The sequence below is a fragment of the Sipha flava genome, unplaced genomic scaffold (genome assembly GCF_003268045.1).
Source record: "Sipha flava isolate LNK unplaced genomic scaffold, YSA_version1 103_pilon_pilon, whole genome shotgun sequence".
In the NCBI taxonomy this organism is placed as follows: domain Eukaryota; kingdom Metazoa; phylum Arthropoda; class Insecta; order Hemiptera; family Aphididae; genus Sipha; species Sipha flava.
The window spans coordinates 176,063-193,498 of NW_020271717.1; the positions used below are offsets into that span (position 1 = coordinate 176,063).

General features: G+C 25.8%; 2 protein-coding genes and 1 non-coding gene across 4 annotated transcripts; 2 read left to right on the top strand and 1 right to left on the bottom strand.

Annotated features, from left to right (window-relative positions):
• The first annotated feature begins 869 nt into the window (after positions 1-869).
• On the top strand, positions 870-5,538 carry LOC112682470 (kelch-like protein 28). 2 transcript variants are annotated; one of them, XM_025553083.1, is made up of 7 exons: positions 870-1,228; positions 3,412-3,591; positions 3,716-4,454; positions 4,506-4,632; positions 4,691-4,815; positions 4,903-5,160; positions 5,222-5,538. In XM_025553083.1, exons 2-7 carry the CDS (start codon positions 3,433-3,435, stop codon positions 5,470-5,472), a joined length of 1,659 nt encoding a protein of 552 aa, XP_025408868.1. In that variant the 5' UTR covers positions 870-1,228; positions 3,412-3,432; the 3' UTR covers positions 5,473-5,538. The 2 variants fall into 2 exon arrangements, with proteins under 2 accessions (XP_025408868.1, XP_025408876.1); XM_025553091.1 differs by having other exon boundaries at positions 871-1,228; positions 4,524-4,632.
• A 2,621-nt stretch (positions 5,539-8,159) lies between these two features.
• LOC112682483 lies at positions 8,160-8,744 on the top strand (the record flags this gene model as incomplete). The annotated part of the gene is made up of 2 exons (XM_025553101.1): positions 8,160-8,339; positions 8,437-8,744. Coding segments are annotated over 2 exons (330 nt in total), but the record flags the coding sequence as incomplete, so codon positions are not given.
• Positions 8,745-13,362: 4,618 nt separating this feature from the next.
• Trnan-guu lies at positions 13,363-13,435 on the bottom strand. Its single transcript has one exon. It is a non-coding gene; the product is annotated as a tRNA-Asn (tRNA).
• Between the last annotated feature and the right edge of the window lie 4,001 nt (positions 13,436-17,436).

A 17,436-nucleotide genomic window follows, 5' to 3' on the forward strand; every position in this document is an offset into this window, starting at 1 on the left:
CGATGTGTTTGGGCAGTAGGTAAAAATCCTTAGAATAAGTCCTGCTATACTGTGCTACTTTCTAATGCCTTACCCCATAAAATTTGGTTAGCTTTACCTGATGATTTAATGTGGCTACGGGCCTGAAAAAAATTGAGAATGATAAGAGGGCTGTTGGTGTATGAGTAAGGGATGTAGAAAATCGAGACGAGTGAAAGTTTAGGATAAAGGTGGCTGACCTAAAATAATTGGGAAAAAATCAAAGATTAGAGAAGTAAATCAAATCAGTTATAAGATATAATTGAAAATTGGGTTATAGTTTTTCATTAGAAAAACTTGGTAAAATAATTTTATAATACTACATTTGTTTTTACAATACACTCAAACAATAAACTCACCAATATCATTTAGGTAATTACACTGATTTAGTTATTTGATATTTATGAGTCTATTGATTCTGATTTTCTAATAAAGATTAACTCATATTCCATTCTTACTTGTTAAGAACATAATCAACGTACACGAATCAAAAAAAAAAAAATAAAAAAATAAAAAATCGATGATTTAACTAATAATTAATATTAGGAGTATCACAAACCTTTAGCTATGAATTAATATTTAACCGAATTTGATCAATCATGTGTATACATATATTTATAAATATATATATAGATACATCGGATCAAGAACTGAAAAAATACAAGCATAGATTTTAATTTCTATTATAGCACAGATTATATGAATATAATATAATAATAATATTCATATAATCTGTGATTATAGTAATGCAGTTTGACGCCGTTTTATCAGTTATCGTCGATTAATTTATCACGTATAATATGTCTGATATATTAATATATATAAATATATTTATATTATTGTCTGATTATTATATCCATTGATAAGACTATCGAAACAATAATCTGTCACCACAGATAAACAGCATTGTTAATGTTTACTGTTTTCAACAACACATATAGTTTATGCAGTCGTAATTCGTAATCTTATATATTGTGGCGTGTGCCAATTACCGCTTAAATCTGTGTAAATTGTATTGTTTGAAAAAATTGTATTTCTTAAATGAAAATACGGCAAATGTCAAATCTAACATTTCGATTTCTCGCTGTTCGCTGAAGCACACGAATCTGAAAACTTAAACGTATAATACCTTATGAAAAGTGTTTTTGTTTTGAAATTAATTGATCAACTATCAAGCTTTAATATTTATAAAACCTACTGATTTTTTCATGTAAGTATATATTCTTCAAAAATAAACATTTGTTATTTAGCACTTAAATTATTTTATTTATGTGAATATTATTATGTTTTTCAATTTTATTATTGTTTATTTATCTTTGAATTAATGAAGTTACTCAATTTTTATTTTCCATCTTAAGAGCAAAGACTTAAATGAATTAGGAATATAGGTAATATAAAATAAGAAACACAAATGTATCAAATTAAAAGTCGGCGATTTATATAATTTATATATTAGTGTCGTGCCTGGGTCTCGCAAGGCGATTTTTAAAAATTTAGGAGAAAATATTTTTCAAATAAAACAATTTAACCAAAGTCATTACAATTTGATTGTATAATAATTCTAATAATTATTAAAATATAATATAATAATTTTTAAAATAAACTGGTATGAAGATGCTATGATCAGACTAAATTTCATCTGATTTTGTTGTGTTTAGGATTCTCTGATATCTTACAATGGTCATATCTGATAGTCAGGGCCGTCTCGAAAAAAAAAACTTTGGGAGAGGTTGTAGACTAACTAATTGCCAAATTGTGGTCCTAAAAATATTCTTGCTTCGTTTAAATATTTTCATGTTATAATATACTTCCTTATATAATGTTTTTTCATATCGTTTAAAACACATTTTTTTTAGTTTTATAAATTTCAAAAATAGTTATTATTCACTTTGGTATCAAATAAAAATAGTAGGACCTATAGATATCAAAATATTATTTTTAATTATGTTGTAAAATTACATTTTAATTTGTACATAATATTTTTCATAAAAATTATAGAAACAATAAAATCAAATGAAAGTAATTATTTTTAAAGGCCCAGTGCTTTGGATCTTGTTCCAAAATGTCTATTATCGGGACATATTTCATCAAGATTTTTAATTATTGCTTCTAATGAGCCCCATACAGTTTTGATACTTTCTGATCTTGCTGTCCACTGTGTTCTTGATCAATTTTTTAGCTGCAACACATTTTAGATTTCAAATAATTTTATGTTATACCATACCTCTTATTATTTGCAGAAAAAATACATAGAGATTTTCTAAAGTACCAATCATATTTGCAATAGTTGTGCTTGCATCTATGCAACTATGCTGTATCTTGCAACTATGTTCTAAAAATATATTAAGTTTAAATGTATTATTACGATAATGTTCCATAGTAATTTTTTTTCTTTCTTATTTTACTTATTAGTTAATACTATAGTAATAATTATATTATAGTTATTATGATATTCTTATCAAATTGTAAACAAAATAAAAATTTTTCATAGGATAATACTTGAATTCGTAATTTTATTGTGTAATATAAATACTATTTATAGCTAAATATTAAAATACTTAAAATATTATTAAATTTCCGTCTCAATGTATAGATAAAGCATTGTGACAACTGGGCCCAACCTAGACGCCGTGAGGGGGATGAACCAACCCCTACAACCCCCCCTCCTCGAGACGACCCTGCTGATAGTGTATCTCGCTCCTTAATATGTGTTGTTTGTATTACAGAATGCAGTTTAGTTAATAAACCTTTGTCAATACTGTTGTATATAGTTTCTATTTTATTAAAACTAAATATTTAACATACTTAATCTTAATTTTGCTTAGTTATTTGTTGACATGTGTTCATTATGTAAAATAAGTTCATATTTTTACCATGAAATAGGGCTAAGAATTGTATATTATTATTATCTCTATGATTATAATAATTAATTTTTGTGGAATATGGGCATAAAATTGCATTACATCCTAGTTGGTCCTAACATTGTCATCAACGATAACTTGTCTGTGGACATCCTAAATGTGAATAATTTACATTTTTGTAAATAAATGTGAATTAACTAAACTTCATGATACTACTTCTTGAATGATGTACTGTTTTAAAGGTATCTACTAATGATAATGGAATTGTATGACTATATATATATATATATATATATGTATATTGTTTAAATGTTATAATTGTATATAAAAAATATATTAATATCTTCCAAAGATATGAGTTGGAAAGGTATGATTGTGTGTACTTTTCTTTATGAAATATAATAAAAATTTTAAATAATTACAGAATTATGATAACTTTAAAAATAATAGTATAATTGATTTTAAAAAGATTATGGCATTTTTTAAAAGAAATATTGAAAAGTAATTATTGTTATTTGGTAACATGTTTTAGGTTTATTTAATTTATATAGAAATGGAAAAAACAGATGAACCATGTGTTACAATACTTTTTGATAATGGTGAAAAGGCTGAATTTAGTAAGATGTATTTAATTAAGCATAGTGCATATTTTGAAGCTATGTTTTGTGGAAATTTTATGGAATCTCATTCTGGAAATCAAATAACATTGAAAGTATGAGTAAATATAATTATAAATACATGTTATTAGATTTTGTAATTAATTTTAGTTAATTTTTATCATTAAAAAAATGTTTTTTTTTTCTAGAGTAAGCAATAATAAATTTTTATAATTTTAGGACATAAACAATAAAGGTTTTATGAGTGTTATTGAGAGTTTGAAACATAATCGTATTGTTTATGATGGCCTAGAAAACTTACTCAATATATTGGAAACATCACAGCTTCTTCAGTTTACGGATATCATACAAAAATCAATTGAAGTCATCACGGAAAAATATTTGTTTTCTGTTCATGCAGTACCTATATTTTCTCTTGCTTCTACACTTGGATTACAAGAACTATATGAAAAAGCTCGTGTGTTTATTCTCTATAATTTCAAAAAATTGTTGGTTCTGAATAAAAATAGTTTTTTTGAATTAAATGAAGAAGATTTACAACAGTTATTAAAAGATAATGGTTTAAATATAGATAATGAAATAGATATATTTGATTTGATTATTGAGTGGTGTTCAAAGACTAATAATTATAATATTGGGTATGAAATAGCTGTTGATTGTGTAGATTTTAATGCTATGGATATGGTGCAGTTGAATTATAGTATTACAAAAACTAATCATTTTAATTTAATAAACACTATTAGACACTACATAAATTATAAAAGGGGACATGAAACATCATTGAATTTATTAATTAAACCACCAAGATGTGTTCCACATGTTTTATGTGCTATAAAAAATGAAGAAGATGGCTATGCATTTATTTATCGTTGGGATTGGGTGTCCCTGAAGTTCACTAAGTTTCTTAGATTGGATCCATTGCCTCTCTATACAACTGGATATCATGTGATTGTACATGGTAATAATGTGATATTTTTTATTTTAAATATATATTTAGTATTAATAATAGTTACATTTATGCTTATAGAGATGGACATTTTTGTATTGGCTGGAGAAATTGGGTATTTGAGAGATACATGGAATAGATCAGGTTGGAAGTACAATTTATTATCTAAACAGTGGAAAAAGTTAGATGGGTAAAAACAAGTTTTGAATTTTTCCATTCATAATAATTGAACACTAATTTTTTTACAGATTTGTTTCATCTAAAAGGCGCCATGGTGTTGGACATTTTTGTGGTAATGCATTGTATTTGATTGGAGGTCATTCAAATCATCGATGTCCTAATGAATTAATAGAAAAGTTTTTACTACATAAAAGTAAATTATAAATTTAAATTTATATAATGTTATATTAAATATAAAAAAAAAATTTCAATTTTAATCTAAATTATTTGTTTGTACTAGGTTTAGAAATGGATACACTTGTTCGAGTTGAAAGCTATCGATGTAATAATTTTACCAAAAATGTTGATAGAAAATATTACATTTGTTTGAATTATAAGAAACAGTTGGTGGTGATAACTAAAGATCATAATCCCGTGTGGTATGGTATGTGTCCAGATAAATGTAATTCAGAAAATGTAAAGTGGGAAAGTTGCTCAATGAATTTAAAAGCAACTATCATTAGTGCTGTTGTTTACCTTGATTATGTATATTTACTTGGTATGTTGTTTTTTTATTCAAATAAAAAACATTTGATTTAATTTAATTTTTTGTTTATCAGCATACAGCGCTCGGTATATGATTGCCTTGTACTGTTATCACCCTACTGAACAATTATGCCGGGAGATAAAACGTTTTACAACAATATATAATCCATATACTACAATGTGTGCCTTTAACATAAATATGGCTATGGTATTTGGCAAAAATTATCTTGAATGTCATTCTATGGCTCATGATACTAACACAAGGTATAAAACCCAATTTGATTCATTTCATTCTAACTACTTTTTTAGTATACCATATTATTAAATCAAATTATTTCTTGATTTAAATTTTGTGAAATGTATATAAGTATTTTTTTTATATATTATAATGTACACATACATGTAGAAGAGAGTATTAAAAATTATTACTGACTGCTTAGTGTGTTGATTATTCAATATTTTATATAAGTTTTGCCATATCAAATACTTAGCATAACAATAGAGATTATTAAATGTTATTTTATATTATTTATATTTATTAATTAAACATATTTTTATGTTTCTTAAAAAGAAAAAAGATATTTATAATATGTATTTTGATGCTGTCATGATATTCATTTTTCATCTTTATTATTTTTTGTTGTAATTTAAAGCAGTATTTTTTTAACTTGCATTTTTTAAGTATATGATCTTTTTTTTTTTCATTTTATGTTCATTACCTAGTTATATTCAATTTCATCACATAATTTATACAATAAGTATTAAACTTAATTAGTATTTATTATGAAAAAGACTAATATCAAATTTTTATACTTTTATGAAATATTAAATTTACTGAATACTTATAAGCAATATAATAAATATTATTTTTATGTACATAATTTATATGTTTAATATAATATAATATGTCATAATCGACTACTAATATTGTTTCAATTTTACGCTGAATTATTTTGTTATTTTATGATAACTTGTAATGCATTTTTATGTAAAAAAAGTATATTTTTTTTTTTTAAATAAAACTTAATTATAAAACAATAAATATATTAAAAAACAATAATTTTATTATGATTTAGCATTATAGATAGTATTATAGAATCTAATTATATTTTTAATGATTATTAATCAAATAAAAATGTTAAACTAACAAATGTTTAATGGTGTATAATATAGTAAAATCAATAAAAATAAAAATATTAATAATATTTATAATAATAATTATAATAATTTTATAATAATTATAATTTTTTAAAACCATGGTGCTTGAAACAATTAGTTGTGTAATTATATCAAACCTATATTATGAGATATGACTGATAAAATTAAGATATAACCTTTTTTTGTTAATGATATCAGTTAGTAGTAATATTAATATTTTTATCAAAGATTTATTAAGCATTAAGAAACAAATCATTGAATTTTATTGAGAAATATTATCTTATTGACTTACATTGTTCAATAGTATCATGGTTTTTGAAATTAGCACTATAATAAAATTAAGATTAAGATTTTTTTTTATAATTCAACAATAAATATTTATGTATAATAATAAAATAATTTATACTAATTAAATTTATTATTTATTTTGTATTTATATTTTAATATGAAGAAACGTTTTTGTATATTGTATATTATACTATATATATTCTGCATATGTTCAATTTATATTGTTTAAAAGAAGTCATTATTTACAAATATTATTATTTAGAAAAGCTACAGTGATTTTATGAAATATTATATTTATTTATAATTTTTTTTATCATAGTAAAATTTATGTGCTTAAAATATTTAAGTATATACATACAAATGTAAATAATTAAAATATTTAAGCATTTAATGCATTATAACATATGCAAACAAAAATAATAAAATTTCATATTTTTAGTTTATAAATACAATTTAAGTTAATTTAAGTATAATTATTAAAATAAATAAATTCTTATAATAAAATATTTTCCATTAAAAAATAAAAAAAATTGTATTTTCTATTTAGTATTGTATTATATGAAAAAATTAAAATAAACTTCACATTTTAGTTGATATACAAACTTTGAAGTTAAATCTTTTATTAAATTTTATTATCAAAATATTATTTAATTGGGTATCCGGTGAATTGTTCGTGAATAATTGATCGAATTGAATTCGATGTTGAATTCGTCACCAGTTTGATGGTGAATTGATCGCAGGTACAATTGGTCGTCATAATAATTGATCGCCTAACAAAAATTATTTTTAAATATTTTTGTGTTATAATACTATATCACAGAAAAACTTTCTACATTCTTCCTAAATTCTACTATATTATATGAAAATGATAAAAGATAAACTGTAGCTGTAAAATTTATAATAAATAATTTATTTCTGTCAATTAACTGACTCACTCGGCAGCTGCGATAAACTATCGCAATCTTTATTCTAAATTATATACGTTTAGTGTATTTGTCCATGCTGGTGCGGTGTCGTTTGTGTCAAATTTATTATTTTTATTAATTTTATTATATTTATTACGGTTTTTAATAATGGAATTCATACAGTGAAAAAGGAAAAAATAAATTACTTTGGAACAGTGGCGTATTTTCAATTTTTTCTGGGGGGGGGGGTCCACAATTTATACATAATTAATATAAACTATATATTATATTGTAATAGTTACGTCTTTATGCAGTTTTTGGAGGAAGTTGAACTAAATACATAATGTAATAATTGTATAGTTTTATGTAATATTATATATATGTACCTATATATTGTATTTAGCATTTTATATTATAAAGTATTGTTATAAAATAAATTCCAGTTGCCTCGATTTTTTGACCAACTTTTCTATCACTTCATCAGCAGTAATTTCCACTTTCCCTGTAAATGTTTAACATAGCCAATTCTGCAAATATGTAATAATTTTTGTTAATTTTTTATTTTTTGGAGAGGTTCTGGGGGCGGTCCAGTACCCCTGGCCCCCACCCGTAAATACGTCACTACTTTGGAACGGTCACGTTTACACATTAATATAAAAAATTAAAGTGCAAAGGACGTATTCATTCGAAAAATGACCACATAGTTAAAGAAATTGCACATAATCATGTATCAAATTGTGGAAAAATTGAAGCCGCTAAAGCTGTTAATTTAATAAAAAATATTGCCATCCAAAATGTAGAATTGAGTACTTGTGCTGTAATTAGTTCTACTTCAATTACAGTAAGTTAAAATTTAAATTTATTTATAAAAAATAAGGAATCACCCGTAGATTAATTTTATATGGTCAATCAAATTTTTTGATATTTTGATTGTTTAGTTGATAAGTGCTGCTGCAGGACAAATGCCACCAGTATCTGTTTTAAAGAGGACAATACGACTTATTCGACAAAAAGTACAAGCTGCACCATCAAACCCAAAAACTTTAATAGAATTGGTCATTCTGGAAGATTATAAAACTACATGGTAAACCTTATTTATTATTTGATAGTGGTCCTGGAGAAAATAGAATTTTAATTTTCTCTACTCAAAAAAAATCTACAACTTAAGCAAAATTGTGAACACTGGTATGCAATGGCACTTTTTCTACGTCATCAAATTTATTTTCTCAAATTTACACTATTCCCGAAATTCAATTTAATAATGTTTTTTCCATCAGTTTTTATATTATTACCTAATAAAACGGAAAATACATAGATATGTTAATTTTTGTAAAGCGTTAAAAAATTTAAACGAGTCATTAAATTCTAAGACAATTATGGTTGACTTTGAAAAAGCTGCGATTTATACTATTCATCATGTTTTTAACAATACATCAGTTCGTGGGTGTTTTTTTCATGTATCGCGAAATATTTGGAGGCACATGCAAAACTTAGGGTTCCAACAAAGGTATACCGATAATTCAATATTTGCTTTACAAGTTCGAATGATGGCAGCACTTAGTTTTGTACCTGAAAACGACGTAGAAAATGAACTATTAGATTCAGAATTTTATTTGCAAAACGAAGAAATGTTAACACCCTTGACAAATTATTTTGAAGACACGGATTGGGTGTTTTGATCGAAGAAATCGAAGGAGACCAGCAGTATTTCCTAGATCGCTATGGAATTGTTTTAAGTATATTTTTGAAAATATTCCTCAGATTAACAATTCTGTTGAAGGATGGCCTAATGTCTTTGCGTCAACTTTGAACGCATCCCATACAACAATATGGAAATGTATAGACACGTTTAAAAAAGAAGAGAGTCTTATAAGATTACAAATGGAACAATTAGTAGCGAAAAATACAATAAGTGTTAAACGCAAGTACAAAGATTATGCAGAAAGAATTGCAAAAATATGTGACTATAATAATAGAAGTAAAATAGACTTTTACAGGGAATAGTCCATAATTTTCAACTACAAATATATTATACTCGTGTATATAATATATAATATATACTTTTGTAAATGTATTACAGTAGTCATTCGATAATTCGAAATTCAGGGGACTGAGCTAAAAATTCGATTTATAGAGGTTTTCGATTTACCGAGTGTTCGAATAATCGAAAGAAAAAAATTAATTCGAACTAAAGAGAGATGAAAAATTATATGTATATATTACATTTATTAATTGACATTTATTTATTATACATATTATGTATTATATTTTACATTTATTAAGTGACATTTATTTTTTATATTATTATATTTTACATTTAAAGAAATCTGTTCTTTTTTTTTGTGTTAAATTGTTGGCTACAATCTAGACTATAACGTTATCTAACTTACTGATTGCATTGAAAATTGTATCGTATCCTTTTTTGTCTATTTCAGAATACCTCGAAAAATGTTCGCAATCCTGACATAAAAATGGTAAAATGATACGATTAAAGTCTAGATTAGGTAGGTAAGGTACGATAAAACTACGATAATATTTAATTGCTGTCGTTATTAATTTCATTGCGAGTACGTCAAATAGATGTACATAGTGGCGGCGCGAAATATCTTACTTCATGAGTCCTGTTAGGATTTTGCCCGACCACCCACCCACCCACCTAAAAAGAAATTTAAGGGTAGCTTGTAAAAAGAGCTCCTCCACTATTCGTTCTACATGCTACATATACCCACTCGATACCCAATGGTCAATACCCACCCACTTACCCACCCACTGACTTGAGTCCAGGGACTCAAAAATCTGCCATTACGTCGCCTCTGGATGTACATATAAATATACTTTATACATATGAACATACGTATAACCACGTTAAAGCAAATTCGAATTATAGAGGTTCTGGAAAAAAAATTCGAATTGTAGAGTAAGTCCCACTAACAGACATTTCGAATTATAGAGGGGACTGGAATACATGTGTTTTTTTTCTAATTATAGAGGTTTTCTCAGGGGACTAAGCGTTTAGTTTGATTTATGGAGTTTTTTCGAATTATCGAGTGACTTACTGTATTAATAATTTTTAATTTAAAATTATTTTTTTTTAGTTATAACTTATAGTTTAAAATATTTATTTTTTTATTATAGAATCTAAATAATATTTTACAATGAGCAAAAATAACATAAAACAAAAACATATTATAATTTTATAGTGGAATAGCAATAATAACATTTTAATATTCGTGTAATTTTTTTTTTGCGTTATTTCTGTAGTATAATATAACTAAAAAAATATTTAAAATAATTCTTGTTCGGCAATCAATTTTTAAGGAGGCCAATTGTACCCTCGATCAATTCACCGGTGATCAATTGTTCGTGACCAATTCACTGCAAACCATTTAATTGTACTTTAATGGTCTTTTATGCTGAGAGTTAAAATATTATAAAACAGTTTGTGATTATAATTCTTTAACGCATGTCTTTAACATTAATAAGGCTATATACTAATAATACTTTTGATACTTTTCTTTGGATATCACTACATACAAAAAATATACAACATGACTAGTATTTTATTTTAATAATATTTTATAGTATAAAAATTATAAACTTTAATTAACAATAACATTTATATTTTGTGTTTAATTATATTGGTACATATTTAATTTTAACTATTATTATGTTAGTGTTTGATTTATCTTACTGTTCATAAAATAAATATATTACTATATAACAGCGATTCTCAAAGTGGGGATCGCCAGCAATCTTTTTAGGGTCACCAATATATAAAATAACTAGTAAGGTGTTTTTATAAATATTATCATAATTTACACGGACCATATGGAATTGAAGTGTCAAACAATTTGCAAACGTAATAATAAAAAAACCAGGACTTAAAATAAATATCTAAAATTATCACTGGAGAAGTGTCCATGAACCTTAATTTAATAGCAGAAAATCTAACAAGTAATGATTTAGTATTTTTCAAGTTTGCTTCCATTATTTCGGTTGACGTGGAACGTTAACTTTTGGCATATAAGTGTATTCTAGTCGACAATAGAAGAGCCTTCCAGTTCGAAAACATCTCCATAGTTTAATGAAATCATAAAGGTATTTTATTAATACATTTTTAGTAAATATTTACCCAGGGCCGGCTTTAAATACGATCTGAACGTGCGACGGAACAGGGCGCCAAAATCAGAAGGGCACGTGAGAGGCGTCAAAGTTAAAATTAAATTTCATCAACCGTTAGCGACACAAATCATCTACTATAGATAGAAAAAAATGTCACAATATGATTCAATATAAATTTGATTTCTATTATAATTATAATTATTTATTATTCTATCGACATGCAAGCAGTGCCGCAATTATCGGGTGAGCAAGGTGTGCATTGCACATTGATCCCCAAACCGTTATAGGCCCCGAAACACGATAAAACACGATGTATTATTATAGACATTTTAACTGAAGTAAATTAATAAATGTAAAAAATGGATTTATCATATTATTAAATATTTATAATCAAATAACATACTCAATTACTAACTAGTTGCCAATGACCAAATATAATACCATTGATTATAAATACTATTATATTGCTAAAGTATTTATAATCCTATGGTAATATTAATTCTTAGAACAGAAATAGCAAAAAATAATGCGGGTCTACATTAATGCAGGTCATTTAAAATTAAAGATCCACTAGACTACCTTTCATAATATAAATACCGGTTAACATATTTTATTTATAGTAGGAAAATTTTTTTTTGAAAAAAAATTAGGCCCCAAATTCAGATTTGCATACCAATCCCATAATCTGTAGTTGCGGCACTGCATGCAAGGTTAGGCTACTCTTACAATTACAGTTTTATAAACTATCATTAAATTATTTCAATTATTATCATGTTTGTTATCTGAATGATTTACAAATATGTGGCAAACATGCACGTTTAAAAAATTATTTTGAGCATTTATGATTATGAACGTGGCTCGTAATACAGGTATATATAATGAGGCACCTCTAGTTACCTAACCTGTTTTAGTTATATGTTTAAGTCATTTAAGATTGCCAAAATAATTCTTGCACCGAGCGCTGAAAGAGCTAAGGCCAGCCCTGTATTTACCTATATTATAATATATATATATATATATGAGTGTGTATTTTTTTCAGAAATTTTAAAACCAATTTTTAAAGATTTTATTTTATTTTTTTAAATTTATTAATTAATAATTATACTTAAATTACATTTTTTTTTATATTTATATCAAATAAATCCATTTTGTTAATGGTTTTTTAAGCGCTTTTTTTCATTTTTGCATTTTTAGTGCATATTTTTAAGTTTATCGGATTATATACAGGCGCATATTTTAGTGCTTTTTAGTGCTATAAGTCCCGAATCCTGCTCATTAGTGTAGTCAGTTGTTTGAAGGTAAAATTACCATGTAAATAGAAAGTAAGACCTGAGGTATATAAATGTCGGTAATTTTTTTACGTATTCGTTATCGTGGTCACTAGAAGAAGAACCATTTAGGACTTTTACTATTATATTTTTTACAATAAGGCTAACTTGTTTGACGGTTAAAGACATGGACTACCGACGAAATGCCTGTTTTATACGTCAAACTCAACGAAAATGGTCTCTCAAAACTAATGATAGTTTATGATGGTGAAATTTAACATTGGTTAAAAATTGAACTATTTATAATAATGAAAAATTTTTTTTATAAAACTTTTTTATTATATATTATATAAAATATATTGTTTAGTCTCAAGTTAATGAAATGTTATTTTTGAATTATTAATTAATTACTTTTGTTAAATGTGAGTGATAAAAGTAAACTTTGAAATGAAAAAAAAATTTTGCAAAATTATTCGCCCCCGGGTGGGCTCGAACCACCAACCTTTCGGTTAACAGCCGAACGCGCTAACCATTGCGCCACGGAGGCTGATTGCTTAGCTGGTGTAGATAAAATATATATAAATAAATGAAAAATAGTAAAAAGAAAGTATATTCATAATTATGTAATGAAATGATTTCTTTCATTAATCATAACTTTTTTGATTTATCGGTTTAATGCCTAAACAATCCTGTAGGTTATACCTATAATATTATTGTTGTTTATTTATGTTTTTTTTTTGGTTTTCTTTTATTAATATTTAACAAACCAATTTTTGGTCATCACTAGAGCAAAAAAGTTATAGGATTTGCATGTTTTTTTCTGAGTCTCTATTTTAAAGCAAACCAAGGTATAAGTATGACTCATAAGCCCCATACTTGAAATATTAAATTATTTTTGCATATTTTATACATTTTTAAAAAAAGAATTGCATATTTCGTTATTTTGTGCATATTTCATGCATATTCTACACATTCACACATTTCTGAGGGAAAATTACTCAATTTATATATAATATAATTATAATATAATTAATTAAAAACAGTATGGTATTATTAAATTGATATACTATATATATATTATACACACCAACCGATGCCCATATAGATTATGTATTATTATAGGCAGTGGTTGAATTGGGGGGGGGACGCAGAGGGTCTGAGCTACTCTTCATTTTTCTTCATATTATAGCGTACCCCTTAATTTAATTCATCAAGGAACGCAGGGGACGCAGCGTCCTTCAACAATTACATGAATATGAATTTGTTTCTAAGAAAAATTAAATAAATATGAAAAAAAATTGGAAACGATTAATATTTTATTTAATTTTTGGTATTAGTTCGTAATCTGTTCATTATTATTAGCACATATGTATACTAGGAACGCAATAATAAAATATATAATAATGTTATATAATTTATGTAACACGTTTCAAGTGTTTCCACTGCGTATTCGTGGTATAAGCTGCTAAATTGCTAAAAATATAATTATTACGAAAACTTCCCTGGGTGTACCGATATAACGATCCTTAGTAAACCATTGACAATAATAATATATTGACTCCGTATTTTGAGAATCCGTCCGTTGTTTTAGTTATCGACGATTAACAAATGGTGATCCTTTTCAAGGAAAATTAAATATTATTTATATTTTATTTGGAAACGAGGTGCGCCACGAATGAGTAATCAGTATTATGTTAGCTTGTCGCGTACTCGCGTATGTAATTTATAAATTGTAATTTTGTTGAAAATAGTAAACACCTCAACCGCACTCCTACAGTCCTACATGTCACGTCAGCAATAAACAAATAAACATGAATAAACGTCAAAAATTGTCCATATCGGACTTTTTCAATAAAAAGAAAAACAATAACCAAGGTAATTAAAACACTTTAATTTAATAATAAATCATAGACGTGCGCAGATTCCTGTTACCGGTGTACTTTTATTTTTTTTTGATAATCCACCCCCATAAATCCCGCCTTAAAAAAAAAAAAAAGTAGAAATAAAATTTATTAGAAAAACTGATGTACAATCTGATTATCAATGAACGTCAGTCCCGGCAATTTTTATTTTTTTGTAATTTGATAAAATTTATAAAAAAAACTTGATTTTCCAAAAAAAAGTTATTAGCCCTTTTTACTTAAGTACCTAGTACCTACCTAAAAAAAAAGTTAATAAATACAGTTAAAAGTTCCTTAAATTTTTTTGGTCATACATTTTAAAGCAATACATATACATAACTATGATAAAAATAATTATTATTTAACTCTCAGCAAATCTTAGTCCTAAAAATAATGTGACGGGATGAAATAAATTATTTGACTAATATTAAACTTCAAATATTAAAATTAATATTGACAAAAAAAAATTAATATACTAATTAAAGAGTAACATTTATAATCTATAAATTTAATATTTACTTTTTGTAGGCAACAGTAAAATACATGAATTATTTTAAATTGAAAGTTAATTGATTAATTAATTTTATCATGTGGCTATATATTTACATTTTAGATTTTAAATTTGCTAGACGTGTTGCTGTGTTGATAGAATTAATACAAATAAATACCTATTAGTATTGTTTATTATTTGTTATAGATATCTGTGTTAATCATTAGATATATTTAATTATTTAAATTGTAGATGCATTTAGGTGGTGGGGGGACAAAGACCCCCACGGTTTTTTTTAGATTAATTTGCTTTGGAACGCTAATTGTTCAGCTACATTTAGAGTCCACCTTTATTTTTTTTTCCAATTCAACCACTGATTATAGGTACCTACCTATTTCAGATGGGCATTTGGATTATGTTATCTTTATTGTTATAACGTCGTAGCAATTGGTAATTAAGTATCTATATTAAATTTTATATCAATATTATTATATGTCCGTTAGTAATCATGTTAGTACATAGTACTATGGTGTTACGAGCGCTTCCCCGCAGTAAGGCATTTGGCTGGCTTATCATAAAAGAACGTTATCATAACTTCAAATTGTGAAATGTAAATGTAAATGTAAAATGTAAAATGTAAAATGTAAAATGTAGGAGCTAGAAGATCTCTTTTAATTTAAAAGGTATATATAAATATATTATTAGGTATATTATAATGTATAGTTTTATAAATTCTTTACATTTGATGAATATAAATTATATTATATCCTAATGTATATAGTAGGTAGGCAGGCACGTAGCTAAAGGAGGGCCAGGGTGTGCTTGGCCCACCCTAATATGTGTCCGGCCTTAGGCCGGCCCACCTAAAGTATTGAGAGGGGCTCATTATTATATGATTGCTTTTAATTTTTACCAAATTTTTAATATTGCCTAAATATGACGCAAATAAAACTAAATGCATCGGGTTTTAATTATAATTTAAGTAATGTAACTTGTACCTAAATTTAAACGATCGATTAGGAAATAATTGCTATTTATAGCTAAATACCGGTACTATACTACAATGTCAAGTTGTTCTTATCATATCTAGACAGTGACTACTGTATACTTATATGTCTATTTTTAAAATACTTTGAGCGAGGGTATTGTCATGATATTCATTCATATAGAAATATAGAATTATATTATGGTCTCCGATTGGGCACTTACATTCACATTCAGCGCACGCCGCACTTATGCTAATGTCACCTGCGTTAATATTTGTATAGTTTATAGTATTTATACATTTTATCTTATATATTTAATATTTAAATTAATTTTAAAATGGCACTTCTCAGTGGATGTACCAAAAGTAAACTAAAATTACAAAGAGAAGAGCAAAATGATAAAATATGGTATTATTAGGTTATATTAACTCTATATTAAGAGTTAAGACCTTTAATTCCATTCTTGTAAAAAAATAACTACATTTTTCTAGTAATTAATATGTAATAAAGTAATTATAATTAATAACTCCAGTCTCCATTTTAACTATTCATTTGCTCTAATACCAACCTACCATATACATTAGGACATAATATAATTTATATTCATCAAATGTAAAGAATTTATAAAACTATGATAACGTTCTTTTATGATAAGCCAGCCAAATACTTTACTGCGGAGAAGCGCTCGTATGGTGTTGTGTCGTTTGATATGCGTAATTTTATTCCGTTCGCAGTGTTTTCCACGTTTATATTTTTCTCTTAAAAGTTCACATAATGCCAAAAATAAATAGAAATATATTTTATAAGTATGTGAAACAGTTTGGTAAAGATTCATTTGCTACCGATGGTACTATGTTTTATTGTAAGATTCGAGAAATCTATACTGGCTGCTGACAATCGCCGATCATTCGATGTAGAAAATATTTTAAAATAACATTAGTTGTACAATGCAATGATGTATCTTTTATATCTAATTTTTTTATTTCACTAAGATGTAATTTTTTTTGTGCATATTTTTCCAATTTTACCTCCTATAACTTCTCTGCTCTAGTCATCACATATAAATCCAATTTATGTTGTATAGGTTGATTGTTACATAAAAATAAGAGTGATTCTCTTATCTAACTAAAATCTATTCGAGTGTAGGTAGGCACTATAAGTAAATAGATAT

Excerpts from the sequence above, each read along its gene's own strand:
- LOC112682470 (XM_025553083.1), top strand. The coding sequence starts at position 3,433 with ATGGAAAAAACAGATGAACCATGTGTTACAATACTTTTTGATAATGGT. Across the intron at positions 3,592-3,715 it reads GAAATCAAATAACATTGAAA|GACATAAACAATAAAGGTTT; the intron begins GTATGAGTAAAT and ends TTATAATTTTAG. Across the intron at positions 4,633-4,690 it reads CAGTGGAAAAAGTTAGATGG|ATTTGTTTCATCTAAAAGGC; the intron begins GTAAAAACAAGT and ends ATTTTTTTACAG.